Here is a 25,669-nt window from a genome sequence, read left to right as displayed (position 1 = left end):
TGAATTAATTTTAGTGAAATTATCTTATGCAACTGTGTACAACAGTGAGATCGCAAAGCCTACATCAGTAAGAATATTCACAAGATGAATAATGTATTTCATGTAGTATTGGGAGAAGTTTTTACTTTCCTGTGAATAATGAGAGGAAATCTTCAAAACATAGCTGAACTGACACATGTACACAGCTTCCCTTCAGTTCTAACCTGACTTTATGTGCCCAAGCCTTGGAGAGCAGTTTGAATCCATGAGAAATTGACTCTAAGGCAACAACCGGGCAGCTCAGGCTTTGACGATGGCCTTTGTGTGCCTCTGGGTGTACATGCTGGTGTATGCCTGCATTTGTGTTCAAGGAAGATCAACTAGGAGAATTGTAAAAACAGTACCTTTCTTCTCCAATGCTTCAATCAGCTTCATCACAATCTGTGGTGCTTGATCCGGCAAAGTTAACAGTTCAGTTAGCTCCTGCCCCGAGGGAACTGTCAATGGAGAACACAGAAAGAGTATTTATTATGCCAGCCTGCAGCATCCTCTGAGCATCAACTGAACTGGATTTTTAATCACGGATCTTATGTAACAAGCTGCAAAACATTCTCTATTCTGACACTTACTCTTATTATTTTCGACAAGTAGTCCAGTTGGCTATTCCATCAGATAGATGACTTTGAACGTGCATTTCAACTACTGCAATTACTATTTACTGTGTGCAAGACAATTTCAGAGCTGTTCTACCTTATTATGTGGCTGCTGTTTTCCAAATTGGATCAATCTGGAGTTCATATTTGCATAAGCTCTTAAAATGAAAGTTACCACATTTAAAAGGCTTTCATTTGCTCGAGCAAAAGTGTCTCTTATTATAAAATAATGTTATCTCAACCTTTTGGGAATACCAGCTTCAAAATACTGGTCCTTTCTGTCACACAGACTGATCACCGAAGGGTTCATTCTTACTGTTTCGCAACCCACTGAGCCATAATAGGTATCCAACAAATGAAGAAGCTGACCTTAACATCCTACCATGGGAACCCTTGCTCCCCTGCTGAGGTTCAGGGCTTTAGGAGAAGGATCATAAGTGGCTGCATGCCTTCTCCCTCTACCTTTTTCAACTCTACCACCACAATCCTGGTGAAGGTGACTGAAAGTATACATGAAATTTCTCCCTCTCATCACTAGTGATTTTTTGTCAAGTGGGGCCTACAGTAAGTCATGTCTACTGAATCCCAGTTCGGAGTCAGGAATGTGGCACAGGAAGTTCAATTGATAACAAATACTTCGAGTGGACTGAAGCCACGAATCTAATGTCAGGTTATGTCTTATTTTCACATATCAGAAAGGTTTCTTCTCACACATCACAACATCATTTGATTTTCTGAGTCAGAATGCTGTCTTCTGTACAATAGGTTACCTTCAACTTTCCTAAATTACAGAACCACATTTTAATTGGTAACCATAGCTCCAGATACCAACAGCTTTACCGAGCCAGGCAAAAGTTAAATGCAAAGCACCTCTTGAGCAAAAGAACACTTATCTTTTCAAACTGACAACTGCTACTTCTGCTATAAGATGAATTGGTTCAGGCTCCTATCAGATGTGGAACAAAGACAGACAGATTTCTTAGTAATTTTCTACTATTCAGCCTCTTACACTGAAACATTCTCTAATTAACCAGTTCTTCCTGGTGTCAAATTGAGGGGTTTGTAGTGTGGGCTAGATTCTGTAACCACTGCACATTTACAAGTTATTTGCATGCAAAATTGTTCCAAAGTTGATAATATGGTTTTAAAAACCAAATCTTATTTGCTAGCTTGCTAATCTGGCTATAGAACCTACCCTGATGTCCATCAGTGCAGGAAATGAAACATATTGGTCTAAAAGTTCTTCAATCGCACTACTACGGAAGATGTACTTATGCCATTTTCTCCACCAAATGCTATTAAAACTTTGCATCCCAACTTCCTGAAAATTCTATTAGCTTATAATGTAAGCTGAAAGAATGTTTTGTCTTGTGGGTGAGTTGAAAACTAGGGAACATAGTTTAAAAATAAGAGGTCTCCTCTTTAAGACAGAACTGAGCAGGAATTTCTTCCCTCTTAGAGTCAGGAGTCTTCGATACTCTCTTCTCTGGAGAATGGTGGAGGCAAGATCATTGAATACATTAAGGCAGAGATAGATAGATTCCTGACTAACAAGAGAGTCAGGATTATCAAAAGTAGGAAGAAAAATGGAATTGAGGTTACAATCAGATCTGCCATGATGTCGCTGAATGGCAGAAGATGATAAAGGGGCCAAAATGGCCTCCTCCTGCTCCTATTTTGTATGTTTGAAAGCTCTTAACTAATGTAACTTAAGCATTAATGTAGTGCTACCAACAGAGGAAATGATGGGGGCCTCATCTCATGGTGCATCCTTTTCAGAGCTAATTGCCTCTGTTGTTGCTCCTCTTCCTATTATTAAAAAGGACAGATTATACCCTTTGCTCAGCTGCTTAATTTTTTTGAACATGTAGATGGAATGTTCATCCAAAAGACAGCAGATTAACTGAGGCAACACTTAGTTAACAAATATGCTATTTAAATAACCACAGCCATACTATTACTTTTGTTCTATAATATTAATGCATCTCTCCCATGAATTAGAAAGAAAGGATATTTTAACCACGATGCATGCAATATTTTACTATAGACATAAGACATGGCAGACTTAACTTGGTTAAACCATTGCTTTGTACTATTTATCTATTAAAACCTTGCTAATAACAAAGCTGAATTATACTAAACAGATGGTGTTTTCTTTGTATTTTTAATGAACCCATTTGTGAGACTTGAGAGAAAAATGAAAAGAATAAGCAACACACAAGAAACTGTCTCTGGCACTAACTTCCAAGAACACATCATTGCTGAATCATTCCTTCAGGCAATATGTGAACAGAAATCTGGACTGAGGCTGGTGGTGATGGATAGAATTTCAGCTGTCATCATTTAGTTGTGCGAATTAAATAGGTTTTCTGGGACTGAATATGTTTTCACAAATCACTGTGACAACAAATCTATCCCTGTCATAATGCATTTCCAAAATTTAATTTCACTATCCTTTCCAGTAAAATTACAGTTGCTTTCCAGCTTTAGATTTCAGTAATGTATTTTCCACAAACTTTATTTAACTGTTCTTCCATTTTCCTGATCAACTTTCCTGTTGGAGATGATGATTTTGGGTACATGAACTGCGCTCAGTGCACTTTCCAGTGCATATAGGTCAGACATTAACAATATTCTGCCTCCCTCTCCCTATTGAATAATGGCTGCAGCAATAAGACAAAAATAAAGCCATACAGTTGGGTGCTTTCTCCTTGAATGCTTTGCACTGTCACACCAAACAATAATAAAACACAAATATGGGGACACACCAAAACACCTGCACTTTAAAGACTTTCCAATCATTTATGGAACCAGGGAAAATCCTGATTGGAAATAATTAATTGAAATAAACAACAGCAGCCAAACCAAATAGTACTTCCCAAATAAAAAAAACAGCAGTAGGGCAAATAGCTTAGCATGAGGATGAGGGGTAAAAACAGAAATTGCTCAGAACAAGGAAGGGTCATTGGACCCGAAACATTAACTCTGATTTCTCTCCACACAGATGCTGCCAGACCTGCTGAGCTTTTCCAGTAATTTCTGTTTTTGTTTCTGATTTATAGCATCTACAGTTCTTTTGGTTTTTATGAAATGAGGGGTCTCTTATGTTCAGGGCTCATATATACATGTGTCGATACACACAACTGCACATATGCCTTCACACAGCTACACAAATGTAAACATATATTTGCTGGTAGACATATTCACACAGACGGTAGACATATACATCTCAAAATGTACACCTGTATATTTGTAGGTACAGTTGCATATACAGTTGCATGCACAGGCAGACATATGGGTACACTTTCACCACACACTTTAGTATATGCTGATGGTCAACACTCAACTAGCCTTCAATTGAAATGTAACACTTCTTTGAATTTGGTATCATTTTCAATCCCTTTGAAAGCAAACAGAACTGAGCTAAACTGCAAAACAATTTCCACAAAAGAGAACTGGATATCAATAGCCAACAAATAAAACCCATTCAAATGATCAATTAAGTAGACATGAAGTATTTTCAGTCTTACAAACAATTTTAGAATACTCTTATCAATTTTCAACATGTTCAGAGTATATGCCACCTGTTCCCTCAAGGTAATATTAAATATATTACAGCGTCACTGGTTTCTGAAGTCATATAAATCCAATACTCCACTTGTGGCCTTGCAATTCTATCCAAAATGCTGTGTATAAAGGAACAATGCAGAAAAATGTCTCATTATTAAAATACTGCTAAACTGAAAGAAAATAGGAGACAATAAAAGGAGCCAAGGGATTGTGTGTCTACTCAGTGACAGTCTCAATGACTGAGATTGCATGGTATCTAGCTCAGTGCAGCTTTATTAAAAATCACTAACGTGAATATGCAAACCAAAATACGTGTCTGATGTTTCTATGGTGCTGACAGACTGACATTGAGTATCAATCAAACCACAATAATTGTGTTTTGACAGAAACCTTGATCTTTAAGAATCAGATTTCACAGAGTTGATTATAATGGTATGAAAAATTGAATAGTATGTTTAATAGAGCACAGACTCAATGCCACCTATTAAGGGTCCATCAGTGAAGTTGAATTTTTCCCAAGATACACAAGGTCCATCTTTGGGCAGTGAAGGAGACAGCCTTAACCAAAGTGCTTGGCTCTTTTAATATGCAAAATGTGGTTCTTAGCAAATAAAACAACCATCATCAATAATCAGCTGATCAAAGTGTAATTCCACAAATACAAACTAAGTCTTTATTGCCTTGAGTCCTGCATTCTTGGGAAGGAATAGACCTTCTAGCCTGCTCTGTTGTTGTGAATGCATCATTTTAGGCCTGCTTACCAGAACATTGTGATGGTGCAGACTAGGTGACCTGCCCCAGAATACCTGTAATCTGTTAATATATGTTAGTGAGGCCTGAACCACACATGGCCATTGATGACCATGTGAAGGCAAATTACAAGAAAGAACTAACTGTCTGAATAATAGCTTTCATATGCTAACTGTTCTATACCAAGCTGCTATGTTGTGATATTATATGGTAGTGATATTCAGAAACATTTGACCTCTGAAGAAACAATCTATTCCCTTCTAATGGAATCAAAGGCAGCAATTTTGGAGCTTATTTTGAAAATGATTCCATAAGCTTGATTTAATGCTATGAACTATAACCTTTAATTCATTTCGCAACTGCATCAGACAGATGAAGTGTATTTGAAGGTTCATTTATACCAGTAATATACACACCACTACAATAACATCACTAACAAAAGGTCACCAGTGCACTGCCATGTTTTTCATTGGACTTGATTGATTGCTTCAATCATATCTTAACTGAATTAAATCTTCAGTTTCCTCTGGTACAAATTTCAACAGACCAAGTTTTCTGCACTGTGCTGGTACTTGTCTGTCATACAGGTCACTATACTGTGGAAGCTGAATGCCAGATCTCAGGCACCTTCTATCTCCCCCTGGACTATGATCCCAATATCGAACATCAGGCTACTGTATTCATGAATGTCACTAACCTTATCTCATCCAGGGATCTCCCTGCAATAGCTTTCCAGCTCATAGACCCCAATGCCTTACATTCCACTTTTACCTTCTTCCCAAACATTCACAACAGGGCTGCCTGGGCAGACCCATTCTGCCTTCCTATGCAGACTCTATCTAATTCTCCACTTATCCAGTCCCTCATCACTTACATCCTCTACTTTTCTTATGCTTTATATTGGTTTCAAACTGTCTTGTTTGCAGACGCCAGCCACCTCCTCTTCACAATGGACCTACAATCCCTCAATACATCCTTCCCCCATCAGGATGATTTCAGAGCTCCCTGCTTATTCCCCCCCAAAAAAACGCCTGAACTGTCCCCATTTAGCACCACCCCCCTCCACCTGGCCGAGCTTACCCCCACTCTGAACTACTTTTCTTTGAACCCTTCCCACTTCCTTCAGATCAAAGGCGTGGTCATGAGTACCCACATGGGCCCCAGTTATGCCGGTCTCTTTGTGGGGTAGGTGGAACATTCCTTGTTCCAGTTCTACTCCAACCCCTCCACACAACACTTTCTCCACTGAATCGATGACATCATTGACACTGCTTCCCTCTCTTGTTCAGAATTGGAAAAAAATTGATAAATTTTGCTTCTAATTTCCATCCTTCCCTCACCTTCACCTGGTCGATCTCTGATTCCTCCCTTCCCTTCTTCAACATCTTAGTGTCCATTCCTGGGGATAGGCTGGCTACTGCCATCCACGGCAAACCCACTGACTCCTACAGTTACCTGGACTATACATCCTCACACCCTGCATCCTGTAAGGGCTCCATTCCATTCTCCCACTCTGTCCGTCATTGTTCCATCTGTTCTGATGATGCCAGGTTTATGCAGGGGGGCATCAGACATGCCCATCCTTTTCCCTACTACTGTGGTTGACCTGGTCCTTAGCAATGTCTGACCCATTTCCTTCACTTCTGCCTCACTTCTCCCCTTCCCTCTCACAATGATAGGACTCCCTTTGTCCTCATTTTCTATCCTAGCAGCCTCCACATCCAATGGGCCATAAGTTGCCATTTCCACCACCTCCACTGGGATGTTAGTACCAGAGACATATTCCCTTATCCTCCCTTGTCAGCATCTGTGGGGTCTGTTTCCTCTGGAACACTCTGGTCCACTTCTCCTCCATTCCCAATACCATATCACACTCCCACAGCACCTTCCCATACAATACCAGTCTATTTACTTCCTCCCTCCTCACTATCCAAGACCCCAGACACAACTTCCAGGGGAAGCAGCAACTTACTGGACTTCATTCAATCTAGTCTACTGCATTTGCTGCTCATAATGTGGTCTCCTCTACACTGGGGAGATTCCAAGTATCTAATTGTCAACCTCTTCAATACCACACCATGCTCCCAAGCCGACATTTCTGTGTCAGGTCTGCTGCAGTGCTCCAGTGACGCTCAATGCAAGCTGAAGGATCAACATCTCATCTTCTACTTCGGTACTTTCCAGCCTTCTGTACTCGACATTGAGTTTAACAATTTCAGAGCACGAACACCTCCTCACTTGTCTATTACCCACCCCCACAATCCCAGTGCTGCCAATGGACTGGGTTGCCTTCAGCACAGCTAATCATTTCCAACCGCTCATAGTCCCCATTATCAGCTATCTAGCTTATCGCCTTTAATGAAACAAAGAACTGCAAATGCTGGAGGTCAGAAATAAAAACTCAGGAGGTCTGACAGTACCCAAAGGGAGAAAGCAGAGTTAACGTTTCGAGTCCAGTAACCCTTCTTCAGAATTGTTAGTACCTAGGAAAAAGGTGGTATATGGAGAGGTGCCGATGATAGTAGATGATGGTATGCCAGGGAGAAAGAAAACAGGGACCTTAAGCAGGTGAGAGTGGGTTGGCTGTGCTGAAAACGGCCCATGTCATGACAAGGTCTGGTATGTGGAGGTTGAAGGAAGGATACGAGAGAAGATGCTCAGCCCCTAAAGTTATTGATCTAGATACTCAGTCCTGAAGGCTGCAGGGTCCCCAGCAGAAAATGAGATGCCGTTCTTCCAGCTTTGCTGGACCACTGTAGCAAGCCCAAGACACAAACATTGGCCAGGAGACACGGTGGTGGGTTGAAGTGACAGTCAACTGGAATCTCGATCTTATCTGCGTATAATATGTAGGTGTTCAGCAAAGTGGTCACCCAGTCTTTGTTTCTTACTCCCGTGTGGAGACCATGTTAAGAACAGTGAATACTACAGACTAGATTGAGTGAAATGCAGGCAAATCAGTGCAGGGAGCTTCTCTTCTTCCCGACTTACTATCAACAATCCGTTTGACTGCCTACCCTGTTTTTTTTATCCATTTCTGTGCTCTGCCTCTATGTATCCATTCATTCCTTTTCCCTCTCAGCCTTTGTCATCAACGTAAAATGCCACCTTTTCTGAACTACTTCTAGTTCTGAAGAAGGGTTGCTGGACTCTATATATTAACTCTATTTTCTCTCTGTAGTTGCTGCCAGACCTGCTGAGTTTCTCCAGCAATTTCCATTTTTGTTTAAGTGCTCATAATATGGTGCCTAACTATTTAACTACCATATCTGGATCTAATTCACATCCGTTGGTGGGTGGGCATAAACTGCTACATCATTATTGAATTTGTAAATGAATTTGGAGGCTGTGAAATTATCAGCAAAAGGCCTCACTCCTGGGATGAAGGTCAATGATGAAGCAGCTGGAGATACATCCTTGACAAATTCCTGCAATAACATCCTATGACTACAATGACTGGCCCAGACAACCACAACCATTTTCTTATGCAGCAAGTATGACGCAGAACTTGAGGGCTTACGACTTGACTCCTATTGGCCTCAGTTCTGCTCAGGTTCCATGATGCTGTATGTGGTTGAATAGTGCAATGAATGGAATGTCTTTGACAAGTCCCTCGTTGCCAGTTAGCTCATGCATTCTTGTCTAGATTGAGGCTGAGGTTTGGATTAGAGATGTTCTAGAAGATCTCAAACTGGTCATCGGCGAGCAGGCTATTAATAAAATAGTGTCAACATTTGACTCTCCATTAAATGTTGGGAGATTGTTGATGTGGCAATAATTGTCTCAGTTACATTTACAGCCAGTTCTGCTATAATGTGGTAGGTCTGTTCTCGTGCAATCCCGTGTTAGAAGAAAATCTATTATAGCAGCACCATTTAAACTAATGAAGCCAGAATCATGATATCACCAGCATACCCTTTAAAAGTTTGTGCTTTAGTAACAGTGTCACCAATTTGTCAATTATAGAGAATTCGCATTAACGAAATCTGCATTATAACAGAATGACCTGCGTGCTTTTTGGAATAGCATAAGCCTGGGTAACTGTCCACTTTAATTGATAAATATCAGCACACGGCTACATTGGAGAAGGTTGGCTAGGCTACTTATTGTCATCAGATTCTGGATTAGTGGTGCTGGAAGAGCACAGCAGTCCAGGCAGCATCCGAGGAGCAGTAAAATTGACGTTTCGGGCAAAAGCCCTTCATCAGGAATAAAGGCAGTGAGCCTGAAGCGTGGAGAGATAAGCTAGAGGAGGGTGGGGGTGGGGAGAAGGTAGCATAGAGTACAATAGGTGAGTAAGGGAGGGGATGAAGGTGATAGGTCAGGGACGAGAGGGTGGAGAGGATAGATGGAAAAGGAGATAGGCAGATATGACAAGTCATGGGGACAGTCTGAGCTGGAAGTTTGGAATTAGGGTGAGGTGGGGGAAGGGGAAATGAGGAAACTGTTGAAGTGTTCCGAGGCGGAAGATGAGGCGTTCTTCCTCCAGGTGTTTGGTGGTGAGGGAGCGGCAGTGAAGGAGGCCCAGGACCTCCATGTCCTCGGCAGAGTGGGAGGGGGAGTTGAAATGTTGGGCCACAGGGCAGTGTGGTTGATTGGTGCGGGTGTCCCGGAGATGTTCCCTAAAGTGCTCTGCTAGGAGGCCTCCAGTCTCCCCAATGTAGAGGAGACTGCATTGAGAGCAACGGATACAATAAATGATATTGGTGGATGTGCAGATAAAACTTTGATGGATATGGAAGGCTCCTTTAGGGCCCTCGATAGAGGTGAGGGAGGAGATATGGGTACAGGTTTTGCAATTCCTGCGGTGGCAGGGGAAGGTGCCAGAATGGGAGGGTGGGTTGTAGGGGGGGTGTGGACCTGCCCACCTATCCACTCCACCCTCCTTCCTGACCTAGCACCTTCATACCCTCCCCCACTCACCTATTGTACTCTGTGCTACTTTCTCCCCACCCCCACCCTCCTCTAGCTTATCTCTCTACCCTTCAGGCTCTCTGCCTGTATTCCTGATGAAGGGCGTTTGCCCGAAACATCGATTTTACTGCTCCTCAGATGCTGCCTGAACTGCTGTGCTCTTCCAGCCCCACTAATCCAGAATCTGATTTCCAGCATCTGCAGTCATTGTTTTTACCTACTTATTGTCATCAGTTCAGATTACCTGTAAAAGAATGAAAGTACCCTATATGTTTACAATCTGCATAAAACTGGATTTGATAACTGGTTGAAAAATTATTTTGTTTCAAAACCAACCGGTTCAGAGTTGTCATTATGCACCTCTGGAACATGTGGGACTTGAACCTAGGCTTCCTGGCATTAAAAATAGGGACACTACTGCTGCACCACAAGCTGCATTCAGACACTGATCAGCTGAATAACAATTTATTTAGTGTTTTAAAAAATTATACCTGCAATACTGGCAATGGGCACACAGTGGCACCACAAGAGTTTGAGCACAAAATAAATCAGGCTGATCTTCTGGAGAGGTAATAAAAAACAGCAGCATTAAAACACTGATAAGATGTTTATTGATCTGAATTTAGGAAGCAAAACTGCACACAAAACTATGTTATATCAAAACATTACATCTGGGCATGGAGTACAGCAGGAGAGACAAGGACCCTGATAACATCTTGTAGTAATTTTGGCTAAAATTGTGGCTCACACCATTTTGTGCTGTCACCATTGCTGTGCACATTCAAAACAGACAACTTGTTATATCAATTTCTGTCTGTTCCGCTTGCTGTGCATTCGTTCAAATAGCGTTCCTCAACCATATCTGCTTACAATTTACTGTTAAATATACTCAAGGCTGAGATGGACAAGGTTTTAATCAGTAAGGAGATCAATAAGGAAAAAGCACAAAGGTAGAGTTGAGGATTATCAGATCAGTCACGTTCTCACTGAATGGTGGATAGCCACAATAGGAGCAGAAGCAGGCCGTTCAGCCTATGTCTGATTACATTTAGTTGTGTAAACAACTCTTGCAAGAAAATTGAGAAAAAAATTCATTCTCTGAATCTCAATGAACTCTGTTTTTGTCAGATAGGTTTGTTTGCACTCACTGATGCAAGACACAATTTTGCCACAAAATCTACATTTGCCCTCAAATGAGGCAAAGGTTTGTTTTTCAATTTCAAATCATTCAAATATAAATGATTCTGAAGATGTACACCGACCTGACTTTAAGGGGTAGCTAGCAGTATTTGTTAGACAGAAATGAAACTGACAGAAACATACAGCCTTTCTGTCAAGATTAAATACTATAGATATTACTTGTACATATAAGAATCAATAAAACACTACCACTTCTCACCACTGTACTTCAGTATATGCATGGATCACATATAACAGAATTCAACCTATCAATCACTCTACGTCTCAGCAGTGAATGGAGACACCTATAAGGCAAATTGCTTCAAGGCAAATTAAGCTCCAGGAACCATCCAACTATGAGTTTGACATTGAAAATGTCGAGCTAATACTGCAGTGAGGCAGGCAATTTTACTTGTCCTTCTTCAAAAGGCATTTGAATGTATTAGAAAGGATTCTTAGGGAAGAGCTGAAAATGTGTTGCTGGAAAAGCGCAGCAGGTCAGGCAGCATCCAAGGAACAGGAAATTCAATGTTTCGGGCATAAGCCCTTCATCAGGAATGATGAAGGGCTTATGCCCGAAGCGTCGAATTTCCAGTTCCTTGGATGCTTGCCTGACCTGCTGCGCTTTTCCAGCAACACATTTTCAGCTCTGATCTCCAGCATCTGCAGACCTCACTTTCTCCTTCTTAGGAAAGAGACCAAGACGTACCCAGGAATAAGGGTACTAAATTATGACAGAAAGCTTCAGTGAAAAATACCATTTGAGGTAAGGTTGAAAGAGTTTGTAACAGATCTTTAGAGTCATAGAGTCTTACAGCCCGGAAACAGATTCTTTGGCCCAATCCGTCCATGCTGACCAGGTTTCCGAAACTGAAATAGTCCCATTTGCTGTGTTTGGCCCCTATCCCTCTAAACCTTTCCTATCCATGTACCTGTTCAAATATCTTTTCAATGTTGTAACTGTACTTGCCTCTACCATTTCCTCTGGCAGCTTGTTCAGATTTATGAAAAATACAGATGAAAGGCAGAAGTAAAACATAAATGCTGTTTAAGTAAAGCCAGTATTTATCTTGGACAACGGAAGGGTACAAATTAAAAATTAACAAGCAACAAACAGGCAAGAGATTACAAAAATAATCACTCCCATAGGATAATGGAAATGCAGAACAAACTGTTAAAGATGATACAGTACTTGATTCAAGCTAGATAATGTATTGCAGGAAAAAGCATACGCAACGCCATAAGGTCATGCGGATGCAGCTCAATGATTCTTTGTTCCACTGGGATCAAAGGTATAAATAGATTCAAAAAAAGTTCACCCTGAAGAAAGAATCCTTTGGATCTTCATTGCCTGATACTCCAAAACACAGAAAAAAATGACAGCTCAACTTCTTGTCCTTAGTCAACAGTGAAGACTTGCTTTTTAAACAGTCGTACCAAGAATGTTTTTAAATTCAGCAGCAGTGAGGGCTTAACATTAGAAATGAAGACCAGCAAGGAAATACAATTGGGAGCTATTGTTAGTTCCCCTCAAAAACATGAGATAGATTACTGTGCCATCAAGACCAATACCTCAGAGCTCCTTTGACTAAGGGGAGATACCACGTTAACCTCCTCCTTGGTTACTGGCAGTTTAATGGCCATATCCATTCCACTCACCTGCTCTGCAGGCATCAACAGAGCTCTCAGGCCTCTCTCTCTGGCTTTTGCTTACCTACTCTCTGGCTCTACCCAGGGCAGCCTGCCAATGAAACCACTCCCTCTCCAAAAGAAACCTAAGGGAAGTGAAATATCCTCTGCCTGTCATTTTCTTCCTCCATCACCATGATGGGCTTATGGGGGGGGGGGGGAACTTCCCATAAGTCAGGAGGAACTTCCCATTATAGTCAAGAAAATATTGGCGCAGCTTTCAACTTCAGCAGGAGCATTTTGCTGATAATATCAGGCTTACTGCTCATTATACAATGAAAGAACAAAATTGCATAGGGCGTGTCGTGAGGGAAAAGTTCAATTTCACCACAGTTGAAAGTTCTGACTTGCATTAATACATTTTCCATCCAATGAAATATTTCTGACCTTGATTAACAGTGTTACTGTTGTAATATAAAGAAAAGTGACAGCCAGTTTGCACACAAGGCCCCACAGAATGAAATGAGATAAAAGGCTGGATCATCTGTTTTCAGCATTAGTTGAGTGATGTATGTTGGCTGGATTTATGGAATTTGGTTTCACAGCATGCCAGTGATGAGATTTGAACACGAAGAGAGAAAGGTTTCCACTTCTGGCAGTTGCTGTGCCACGGTCCTTCCGTTTTACAATTTCAAACAATAAAAAATATTTTCTGCGCTAACTTAATTATCTGATCAAACTTGATTTGCAATGTTGCACCTCACTGTTCATCAACACTCAAGATGCCATAACTGACAGCATTCTCAGTCTCTGCCTTCCAGATCAGCTCCAGTGCACAGAAAGGACAAGCTGACTGAACCTAATGCTGTTAACAATAATGGCACAGGAAGGTCAGTATAAACTAAACCATCTGTTCTGGATTAGCACTGGTGTAAAGCAGACTCCCTCCCACAATCTCACCACTGACAAGTCTGAAGTTACTGCTGATTTGGGCAAATTAGGGTGCTTAAATTTGGAGTGGACTCCCAGGCAGATTTCGAATGCTTTTACCACTCATACTTACCAACTGTGCTTTGTTTGTGCACACATCAGATACCAGGAGCATGCTGTTATGTGTGCGTACAATATAAAGAAATGGTACTTTAACAATCCCGTAACAATAGTTGATGTTAATAGGACTGGGATGCACAAATAAATTATGTGTACAGTGAGACCTGAACCATCTGCAGGATATTAAACAGACAACAGGAGAGAAGAAATACAAGTGCTTTGTGAAGATGCCGAAAATATTAATGAGATCAGTTGGTTCAGACTTTGGTATTAAGTTGCAATAATAAGATCAGCTATTACTTTGCTAAATGTCCTGACAAATAAAAAAAGTATTAGATAATGCAAAATATCGACAAACATTTTGCAGTTCAGCAACTAATTTTTAAAAAAACTGACAGAACACATATTCTTCCTAAAGCCACACTTCAAAAACTCTGGTCAAAACACGCAAGAAATAGTCTCTGCACCATTCTTCTTACAGTCAGTTCAGCCAGAAAGCATTTTTCTCACACTCCACTGCGTGCTACGCTTTCTAAATATTAATGCCAGCATTCACTGCCCTGCTGTGCCAAGGACACCCAGTCACCATCAGGTTCAGTGGAAAAACATTTTAACTGGCTTTCAGCAGCAAATTAAGGTGGTCCAAGCACGCAAACATATGCTAACAGGATTCAGCAAGGGGCCTTTCTCCCTTGTGATGGAAAAACGCCAAAAGTGCTGCTCCTTTGGAAAACAAATTTCCATCACAAATCTCTTCTGCTGTTGCTTTTTGCTGTTCTCAGCAATCTTTTCTTTCCCCTAAATTTACAAACGCTCAGCTGGCTGACAGGAGTTAAGCAAGATCATTAGAATCTAAAAGTTATTTTAATTCCAGCTGCTTACTGATTTAATATTTTACACTCGTAGGGATTTATGAAAAAAGATAACAGATTACATCTTGTTCATTGTCGATAAGACAATTCATTGATCAGGTCATAATCGTTATTGTGTGGGAGCAGGCCATTTAGCCCATCGAGTTCACAATGATGCTCAAAAGAGCATCCCACCAATTGCACCTTGCATCGCTTGTGGCTATTCCAGCTAGCCTGCACAATCTCAGATGCTATGGGCAATTTAGCATGGCCAATCCACCTAACCTGCACATCTTTGCACTGTGGGAGGAAACTCACACAGACACTGGGTGAATGCATAAATTCCACACAGACAGTGGCCCAAGGGTGGAGTTGAGCCTAGGTCTCTAACCACTGAGCCACCATGTCTCCAAGCAACAGTGTACAGTAAGATCACATGAAGTTATGCTTCACTTTTGCAAAAACAGTACAAATTTAACAAGGTAGGATGTAAAACAAGATTCTGCATCTGGAAGATAATGAAGAGTGATTGCTCCAGAGTTCTACTTGATTTGATACCATGTTTATTAGACTCCATTCTTTTTGTCTACACTGCCAAGTAGTACTATGCACTGCACAGTTACATACAGTACCAGGAAAGGTACTGGACAAGTAGCTCATAGGCTGAGAGTTTAAATCCCAAAACAATTGACATACAGAAAAGGATAAACGGAATTGAAAAAGTAGACAGTGAAAGGATGTTTCCTTGTGTCGGGAAATCTGGTGAAGAGGTTGTAGTTTTAGGATAAGGTCGAGCAGATTTAAAACTGAGATGAGGATTACCTTGCTCAAAAGGAGTATGAATCTGTGGAATTCATTACTCAAAGTGCAGTGGATACTGGGACATAGAACATAGAACATTACAGCACAGTACAGGCCCTTCAGCCCTCGATATTGTGCCGACCAGTCATACCAATCTGAAGCCCATCTAACCTACACTATTCCATGTACGTCCATGTGCTTCTCCAATGACGACTTAAATGTACTTAAAGTTGGCGAAACTACTACCGTTGCAGGCAAAACATTCCATACCCTTACTACTCTCTGAGTAAAGAAACAACCTCTGACATCTGTCCTATATCTATCACCCCTCAATGGGATATTGAATAAACTTAAGGATGAGATAGATTTTTAATTTGTAATGGGTTAAGGTTATGCAGAATAGTCAGGAAAGTGGAGTTGAGGCCATGTTGACATCACCCATGATTGTATCAAATGGTGGAGCATGCTCGAGGGGTTGAACTGCTGGCTCCTGCACCTAGTTCTTACAGCAACTTGTGAAAATTAGTTCAATGAATATTCTGTTTGTTGTTCAGCCCAGAAAAGTCTCCAAAAAATTATGTTCATCCCCTTTGAAGCTCACAAACCACTCAAGGAAGTCATTCCTTCATCCAGGACTCCTGGAATAGACTGTGATGCGGGATACTGGTGGGCCAAGAACCCATTGTGGAGAACTCACTTCCGGATGTCAAATGGAACCCAAGAGGGGAGGGAGAACTCTGATGTGGGTTATATTTTAGTTATATCTTACTATCTTCTGAAACTCAAAATGACATCATGGCGTGGTGACATATTACATTTTTTCTCTGTTTATTTTGTTAAATACAAGTGACAATAAATAAATCATCAGTCATTCAAATCAGAGATCCTCAGTGCTGAAAAACCAATTCCAATCTTCTGCTGATGTGTCCTCTTTAGTTCTAGGGGAACGATGCATACATAATGAGATGAAGAGTGGAGAATGTATGAGGTGACTCACTAAAACTCATGGAGAAATATCCTCCACTGAACCTCATGAAATTAACATTGAACTAATTTTTGCTCAAATTTTGCCTATGTAATCGAATGCATGACTGTCCTAGGTGCACATGAAAACCAAGAAAGATTTTCTGTGTACTTTAATCAAGCAGAGGTAGAGATGTGTTATGGAAGTAAGAGACTGCAGACAAGAATTTTTCAGTAGCTCAGAAATTATAAGCAAATACTTTATGTCATAGAGTCATAGAGATATACAGCATGGACACAGACCCTTTGGCCCCACTTGTTTATGCCGGCCAGATAACCTAACGTAATCAAGTTCTATTTGTCAGCACTTGGCCCATATCCCTCCAAACCCTTCCTCCCTGTTCATATACCCACCCAGATGCCTTTTAAATGTTGCAATTGTACCAGCCTCCACCACTTCCTCTGGCAACTCATTCCATACACACACCACCCTCTGTGTGAAAAGGTTGCCCCTTAGGTCCCTTTTATATCTTTCCCCTCTCACTAGGTGCTGCATTTTGGAAAAGCAAATCAGAGCAGGACTTATACCCTTAATGGTAAGGTCCTAGGAAGGGTTGCTGAACAAACAGACCTTGGAGTACAGGTTCATAGTTCTTTGAAAGTAGAATCACAGGTAGATAGGATAGTGAAGGAGGAGTTTAGTATGCTTTGTTTTATTGGTCAGAGAATTGAGTATAGGAATTGGGAGGACATGTTGCGGCTGTATAGGATATTGGTTAGACTACTTTGGCAATATTGTGTGCAATTCTGGTCTTCTTCCTATCGGGAGGATTTTGTGAAAATTGAAAGTGTTCAGAAAAGATTTATAAGGATGTTGCCAGGGTTGGAGAATTTGAGGTATAGGGAGAGGCTGAATAGGCGAGGGCTGTTTTCCCTGGAGTGTCAGAGGCTGAGGGGTGACATTATAGAGGTTTGTATTATAAAATCATAAGGGGCATGGATTGGATAAATAGACAAAAGTCTTTTCCATGGAGCGGGTCATGTCTTGCATTCTTAATTATTTAGGTGCTATCCAGATTGTTTTACTTTGTTCTTTAACATTAGTACATTCTGCTGTCAAGCAAAAAAGAGCTAGCAATTAGATATTGAACATTCTTCCCCCAATTTAAGGATAGAAACAGGAGTCTTTGACTAAATTAAGTACCTGCTTATGAAAGTATTTTCTCACAAAATTAAATAACAGATGTTATAGATGGTATATTCAAGGGTAAGATAGATTTGTATATTCAAACCTGAGACAGACATTATTATGAATAATAATGTCTATGCAGGGGAATCAAAATATATTGGAATAAGGCAGGAAAGTGGAATTGAGGATTATCAGATCAGCCATGATTTAACTGAACAGTGGAGCAGGCCCCATCGGCTAAATGGCCTACTTCTGTTCCTAAGGCTTATAATCTTGGTGGATTCTGATGCTGACTCGAGGCGGTAACTAGCTATCCACACTCATAATGAGACAGCTTATAGTTTGAGTGAAATGTTTCATGAAAACGTCACTTGCATCTCGCTTCTATTGTTGCTGTGGTGATAGGGACAGAAGTAAGTTCTTTGCTCATCGACACTAATAATAGACAGAAATTCCCCGGGCAAAAATCCCAAAACTATCTGTTCAGTGGAGTGTGAACATTGAGGTGAGAAAACACTTTGTTAAGAAAACTAAAGCATGAAACAGATTGCCAGGGTATAAGAGAGAAACCAAGGGGTAGGCAAAAAGAGGGGATTTTATGTAGTCAGGATGAAACGGAACTGAGTGTGTTTGAGTAAAGAAGCAAAGTTAAACAAAAAGTCAAATCATCAGAGAAAATAAAGTGTATGAGGACTGTATTGACAGTTGTCCATGATGGAGTTTCGCATCCAGAATATTTTCAACTCAAAAATCAAGCCATAATTATGCAATACTTTCATCTTCTGTTTATACAGTTCTCTCTCTCTCTCTATATATCATGCAAAATTCCCAATGTAAGTCACTGAACAGATAATTCATTTCTGACAGTCATCTAGTGCTGGCTTTGTAACCATCCAGGAAAATGCCCAACTCCCAGTCAGCAGCTTTCTTTAATGACAAGATCAAGACCAGGAAGTCTTACAAACACAGCAGGCAAACTGCCTCTTTATAAATCAAAAATCCGCAGTTCTCTCTCATTCCCCAGCTGCGGCCACCCAAAACACGACTAGGTAGATAAACGTGTAACCTATTTAATGACCAAGGCCTAACTCTGCAACCTTAAATCAGAAGGCGATTTGTACAGCTATAAATTAAAAACATGTTTGCTACGTGAAGTTTTTTTTTATTAATACTGACTATATTGGACAGTGAGCTATTGAGCCTGTATTTTATGTGTCATCTGTTTTTACTTTGTGGAGCTGTGCTGATAAAATAAAATGCACTTTAGCACAATAAAAAGAAAAGTCATTCATCATGAAGAATGTAAAAATCCTGCCAATTGCCACGACAAATCATTGAAAACTGATGCCGAGCAGTTTTTGCATCAAAAAGCACACTACATTATCCAGTGAAAAATATTGTCCATTTGTTGATTCATTATCCTAGAGAAATAAAGGAGCTGAAAACGGATGTGGACGATTTTTCTGTTGGGGAATAGATCAGAAATACCCATTTTTGGATTCTAGTGTTAATATGAAGTTGTATATTTTGCTCTATCCATTGGATCTCACTATGCTTATGATCATATGGTTTTATTGGCTATTGATCCTGAGTGCCCATGATAACTAACTTCCACTACTGTGAACACTTTCATTTTGACAACAGTCAGTCCCAGGGTTTATTTTGATTAGAGTGATATATTATTCCTAGCAGAGAATTGGCTGAGTTTGCCTTGGATGGAAGCTTGCTCACTTCTCCCCACCTTATGAAGTAAATGCTGGGTCAATGGTGACTTTCTCAACTCACCAGCAATTAAAGCCCTTAAGTGGTCCAAGTAATGGCTGCTTAAGGAGCCTTAACCTGCCACATTCCCGATCACCTCTCCCCCAGTGCACCAGAAAGGTGGCTACATTCCCAATTGAGAAACCACGCCGCCAAGTTTAGGGGGTTTCAATCTAATAACCCTAATAGAGTCATAAAGATGTATAGCATGAAAACAGATCCTTTGGTCCAATTCGTCCATGCTGTCCAGATATCCTAACCTAATCTAGTCCCATTTGCCTGCACTTGGCCCATACTCCTCTAAGCCCTTTCTATTCATATACCCATCCAGCTGCCTTTTAAATGCTGTAATTGTATCAGCCTCCACCACTTCCTCTGGCAGCTCATTCCATGCACACATCACCCTCTGCGTGAAAAAGTTGCCCCTTACGTCCCTCTGAAATCTTTCCCCTCTCACCTTAAACTTATGCCCTCTAGTTCTGGACTCCCCAACCCCAGGGAAAAGTCCTTGTCTATTTACCTTACCCATGCCCCTCATAATTTCATAAACCTCTATAAGGTGACCCCTCAGCCTCCAACACTCCATAGAAAACAGCCCCAGTCCTCATCCTACAACAGGAAGCAGATGTATGGCTGATGGATCCCCTCTGGAGTCGTTTTGACAGGCAGCCTTTAGGACTCCTGAAATTTCCAGCCTCTGATTGGATGGTAACATCTGTCAATCTGCCACACCAGTGTTGCTGATGCACATGATAGAGTGAGAAACTCTCCTTTCTGCTGTTCATCTCACTCTCTGCTAACTGATAGGTGGACAATCCAGTGAGTTCTCTCAGAGGAAAGTTAACCACTACCGAGTAAGCATGCCCCCACACTTTGGGGAAAGCAGGAAAATCTTAGCCAAGATGTGCGGCAAGTGCTCCATCTTATCTTCTTTTATTTCAGATTCGCACCATCTGCAGTATTTAACTTTTATTTTATGGTATAAGTTAATGTTTTTTTGACCTTTCTTCTTGAGATTACTAAAGCAAATTAACATATTATAAATAGACTCAAGCTAAAGATGGTGACCAAGTTCCAGTTAAAAAACTCTCTTCACCAGCACGGTACTTGCATGATAAATGCAGTCTGGCATCCTGCTCGTTGGAAATTCCGAATAAGATAAATTGTTCTGGAGCCTGAACACTCTGACAATCTATATGGGAAAGTGACAAAAAATTCTCCAGAATACTTTCCTGGAAGCCATAAACTAGTTACTCCAGTTTTACTTGCTGAACACCATCAAAGTTATCCTACTAGATGTGGTCATTTAGGCAGCTAAACTATTACATGCTGGAAGCTGTAATTATTTTCTTTCCTCTGCTGGTGAGAGTTGTGCTCCAGCCAATCAGATTCACAAGTACACTGGGTGGATACATCAGGTCTGCCAAGTTTAGCTAAAGAAGAAATCATTGCATTTCAACATCCACTTAGTGGTTTAAAATTGTCGTCTTATCTAGAACACGCTACAATTTATTTTCTGAAATCTTCAACAGAACTATGTAGTGAAGTCAAATTACTTTTATCTGTTAGCCCAAGATTGAAAGCCAGGGGCTGAATCCTCTACCCAACATCATTTTAAAAGCAACAACAGAAACAACCAAGGATTCCCCAGCACTGTAGTTGACAGGGCCCTCAGCCAGGTCTCCCCCAGTTCAGCCCTCACCTCCTCTCTTTCCTCCCACAACAATGATAGGGTCCTCATTGTCCTCACCTACCATTCCACCAGCATGCATATCCAGAGGATCATTAGCTGCCATTTCTGCCATCTCTAGACACATAGTCCCCTCCCCTCTCCTGTCAGCCTTCTGCAAAGACCATTCCCTCTGGGACACCTTAGTCCACTCTTCCTTCACTCGCAACACCCCCTCCATCACTGCCCCTGGCACCTTCTCCTGCAACTGTAGATGTAACACCTGCCCTTTACTTCTGCCCTCCTTAGCGTCCAAGGGTCAAACACACCTTCTAAGTGAAGCAGCACTTTACCTGCACCTCACACAATCTAGTTTACTGCATTCGCTGCTCAGTATATGGTCTGGGTGACCACTTCAGAGAACACCTCCATTCTGCCCACAAAAAAGACCCTGAGCTTCCAGTTACCTACCCCTTCAACACATCACTTTGTTCCCTGGTCAACACCTGTGTCTCCGGCTTGCTGCAGTGCTTCAGCAAAGCTCAGCACATGCTGGAAGAACATTTTCTGCTTGGGAACTCTACAGCCTTCTGGGCTCAATACTGAATTCAACAATTACTGAGCTTGAGGCACTTTTCCCCTGTCCTTACCCCAATTCCTACATGCCAGGCCTTGTTATCACATGGTCTGCTATTACAACCATTGTTATCCACTAATTGTCCCCATTTATAGATATTCACTCTCCCAGGTTATTCCTTATCCACTCCTATGTCTGCCTGACTGTGCTTCTCTCTCTTTGGAATCTACCTATCATTAAATCCGTACTCACTTCTTCCACCCTGTCTTCTGCATAAAAAACAACTTTATCCTAGCTACCATCCATTCTGAGGAAGGGTCACCGATCTGAAATATTAACACTGCTTTCCCTCCTCAGATGCTATCAGGCCTGCTGAACTTTCCCAGCAATTTCTGTTTTTGTTGCCCAGCGTCCGGACTTCTTTTGGTTATCATTTTTAAAACTTTCTTATCTGTGATTTTTCCATTGCTCTGCACAGCTTACTTTGATCATCTGCCCATCCTTTGCACCAGCATAGATCTTTGCTCGGCAATTGTACAACCACCAAGCTTTACCTAAGGCTACATGAAAACGAAGTTTAAAACAGTTGGATGGTGATTTACTTATGTGGAACATTAAAGTTGAAGAGCAGCCTGGATTAAGCAGGTCCACATTAGAATAACTACAATAATCAGTAATACCTTTAAAGAAACTTCTGTGACAGATTTAGAGAAATTGCATAAATTATAGTTTTTTTGCACAATTACATTGATTCTTCAGGGGTTCAGTCAATCACAGAATTATTAAAATGCAAAAGCAGGCCACTTAGCTCATCATGTCTGTGTCCATTGTCCAAATGAGCAGTATTACTTGACACTGTGCCATTCTCTTGCCTTGTCCTCATACACTGCATATTGTTCCTAATTTAATCATCAGTTGTATCTTTGTGAATACATCAGTTAAGTGTACCTCCACCACATTCCCAGGCAGTACATTCCAGACCAGAGCTGCCTGTAGTCTGAAAATTCACACTGCAGTTTTTATTTTTTGAAAACCAGTTAAAATTTGTGTCCTCTCATCTTGATTCTTCAATCAGTGGGAACTGTTTCTTCCTGTCGCTCTGCCCAGACCTCACATGAATTTGAAAACTTCTATCAAATCTCTTCACTTTCTCTCCAAGTAAAACAATCACAACTTCTTTAATCCGTCTTCATATCTGAAATTTCTCATCCTTAGAATCAATCTTATCAACCCCTCCCTAACTCCAGTGTGTTACAACCTTCGTAAAGTGTAATACCTTGAACTGCACACAATACTCCTGCTGTGGTCTAACTAGTATCTTATATAATTTAAAAATAACATCCCTTTTCTTGTATATTATGCCCCTATGAATGAAGTCCAGGGTTTTGCATGCTGCATTAAGTGCTCTATCCACCTGTCCTGCCATTGTCACTACCTTACACATTTAGGTCTCTCTGCTCCTGTATACCCTTTAGAATTGTACCCCTTATTTTATATTGTTTATCCATGTTCTTTCTACCAAAATGTACCACCTAACACTTCTCTGCATTGAGCTTCATCTGCAACCACTCAGCCAACTTCACCTTCTTTTCAATATTCTTTTGAAATTCTACACTGTCCTCCATAAAGTGTACAATGCTTCTAAGTTTTGTAAGACCTTCAAATATTGAAAATATCCCTTATAACCCAAGGTCATTAATACTAATCAGGAAAAGCAAGGTCCCAATACCGACTCCTAGAAAGCTCCACTAACAAAAAAAAATCTCCAGCTTGAAAAACTATCTACTAACCATTACTCTGGCTCCCATCACTCAGCCAATTCTTTTTGCCATATTGCTACTGCACCTTTTTGCCATATTGCTACTGCACCTTTCTTTCCCCCCAGAGCGGCACAGTGGCACAGTGGTTAGCACTGCTGCCTCACAGCGCCAGAGACCTGGGTTCAATTCCCGCCTCAGGTGACTGACTGTTTGGAGTTTGCACATTCTCCCTGTGTCTGTGTGGGTTTCCTCCGGGTGTTCCGGTTTCCTCCCACAGTGCAAAGGTGTGCAGGTCAGTAGAATTGGCCATGCTAAATTGCTAACGTAGTGTTAGGTAAGGGGCAAATATAGGGGTATGGGTGGGTTTCGCTTCGGCGGGTCGGTGTGGACTTGTTGGGCCAAAGGGCCTGTTTCCACACTGTAAGTAATCTAAAAAAAAGCTCCAATCTTTCTCAAATCTGTTATCTGGCACTGTACCAAACACCATGTATACCACTTCAACAGCTTTACCCTCTACATTCCCTTTGGTTACCTCTTCAATAAACTCCAGCAAGTTAGTTAAATTATTTTCCCCTTAGAAATCTATGCTGGCTCATTAATCTAGATTTGTCCATGTGACTGTTAATTCTATCTCACATTATTGTTTCTGCAAGTTTCCCTCAGCACAGCTGAAGTGAAACTGACTAGTCTGTAATTGTTGGGCTTGGCCTTGTAATATTTTTAACATGGACATAATGTTTGCACTCCTCTAGTTCTCTGGCACCATCCCTGAGTCCAGGGAAGACCGAAATGTCACGGCCAGTAACTATGCAATGTTCACTCTCGCTTCATTCAATTTCCTCAGATGAATCTCATCTGATCCTGGCATATGTCAACTAACAGCTCATCCATACTTCTTACTTAATAGTTTTGAACAAGTGTTACTAACCTTGTCATGAAATGTATTTTGTAAAATGCCTAACCTCCAGTTATCAGCTGTAGGAAGTTCAGAGAATAGGAACTAACTGACATCCTCTGAACTGAAATGATAGCCCTAATTGACATTTTCAGAACATCAACCAAGACACAAGCATTTATGCTTGTAGAACAACACATTGTGAAAACCACAAGCGTTTGTCTGCTTGTCTTTTGTGTGAATGGGTTGAAGACAAAGGTTATTAAATCACAGACAATGAGATTACTTGTTAATTTTGCTCTGTTGAAGTTACGTATTGAAAATGTGTTGCTGGTTAAAGCACAGCAGGTCAGGCAGCATCCAAGGAATAGGAAATTCGACGTTTCGGGCATAAGCCCTTCAAGGGCTTATGCCCGAAACGTCGAATTTCCTATTCCTTGGATGCTGCCTGACCTGCTGTGCTTTAACCAGCAACACATTTTCAACTGAAGTTACGTATTGTTAACAATTTGTTACGTGTTTCAATTGAACTACAAACCAGGATGAGAATTGATGAGTCGTAGAGTATGTAATTCAAAGAAGTCTGATGAGGAACTACTGGGGTCAAAACTTGAGAGTCCTTGATGGTTTTAATTTTACGGAGTGTTGTGAATACGGAGATAGAAAGGCCGATTTGGTTCGGCTATCTGTCTTTGTGTTGCAAAAGTAGATTGCAACAAAAAAAACGCACAATGTTTTTAAAAAAAGGTTTTCTGGTAGCTGTTCCAATTATTGGATCTAGTTTCCAAGCATATATTAGATAAATTATAGTTAAAATTGGTGCAATTGGTCTCAATGGTAAGAGAAGAAGAGGTCATCAGCTATCGCTCAAATAATAACATGGGCGAGCACTTGCATGGTTCTCATATCGCCTCTCACATTCCGAGGAATGATATTTTTAAAAATTCTTGTTGTGTGATGAAAATGATTTGGCTTGGTTTAATCAAAAGCATCTTGAAAAGCATATGCAGTCTGCTTTTTTTTTGTCATTGTCTCAAAAAGATGCAAATTAACATGTTACACTGGCACTCTATTGGATTCACTTGCATTTTTATAAAGCAAAAATACATCACAACCAAAGGTAGCCGATCAACAAGTAGAACCAAGAACAGGAACCACAAAATGAACAGTGGGAAACACCTTCAAACAAAAACTTAACAAATTAGCTCAAAGATTTTGTGAAGTTGACCTCAGCCATAATCTACATTTTTCCTACTGCCAAAAAAAAATTACAGGCGACATTCACAAAGGAACCCACTAGAAATCAAACAGTTCCACATAAATTGCCTATTTATAAATTCTTCAAAAAAATTCTCAGAGAAGTTGCCTTCTGTGTTACTTGTCCAAGGCTCAGTCTGCTGAAAGAATAAAAATTATTGTGGTAAGTTTTAGTTTTCCAAATGCCTCGGCCATTCAAAACTGTTGCAATTCATTTTTAAT

The 25,669-nt window shown here is 40.8% G+C and overlaps 1 protein-coding gene across 1 annotated transcript in view; it reads right to left on the bottom strand.

Annotated features, from left to right (window-relative positions):
- pik3r3b (phosphoinositide-3-kinase, regulatory subunit 3b (gamma)) overlaps positions 1–25,669 on the bottom strand; it is a 558,098-nt gene that overhangs the window by 394,185 nt on the left and 138,244 nt on the right. Inside the window, exon 3 of the mRNA XM_060830478.1 lies at positions 384–476. Coding sequence (XP_060686461.1) covers positions 384–476 — 93 coding nt within the window. The remainder of the gene's footprint in view (positions 1–383; positions 477–25,669) is intronic.

This window comes from Hemiscyllium ocellatum, chromosome 9 (genome assembly GCF_020745735.1).
Source record: "Hemiscyllium ocellatum isolate sHemOce1 chromosome 9, sHemOce1.pat.X.cur, whole genome shotgun sequence".
In the NCBI taxonomy this organism is placed as follows: domain Eukaryota; kingdom Metazoa; phylum Chordata; class Chondrichthyes; order Orectolobiformes; family Hemiscylliidae; genus Hemiscyllium; species Hemiscyllium ocellatum.
This window is presented reverse-complemented; position numbering and strand designations above follow the sequence as displayed.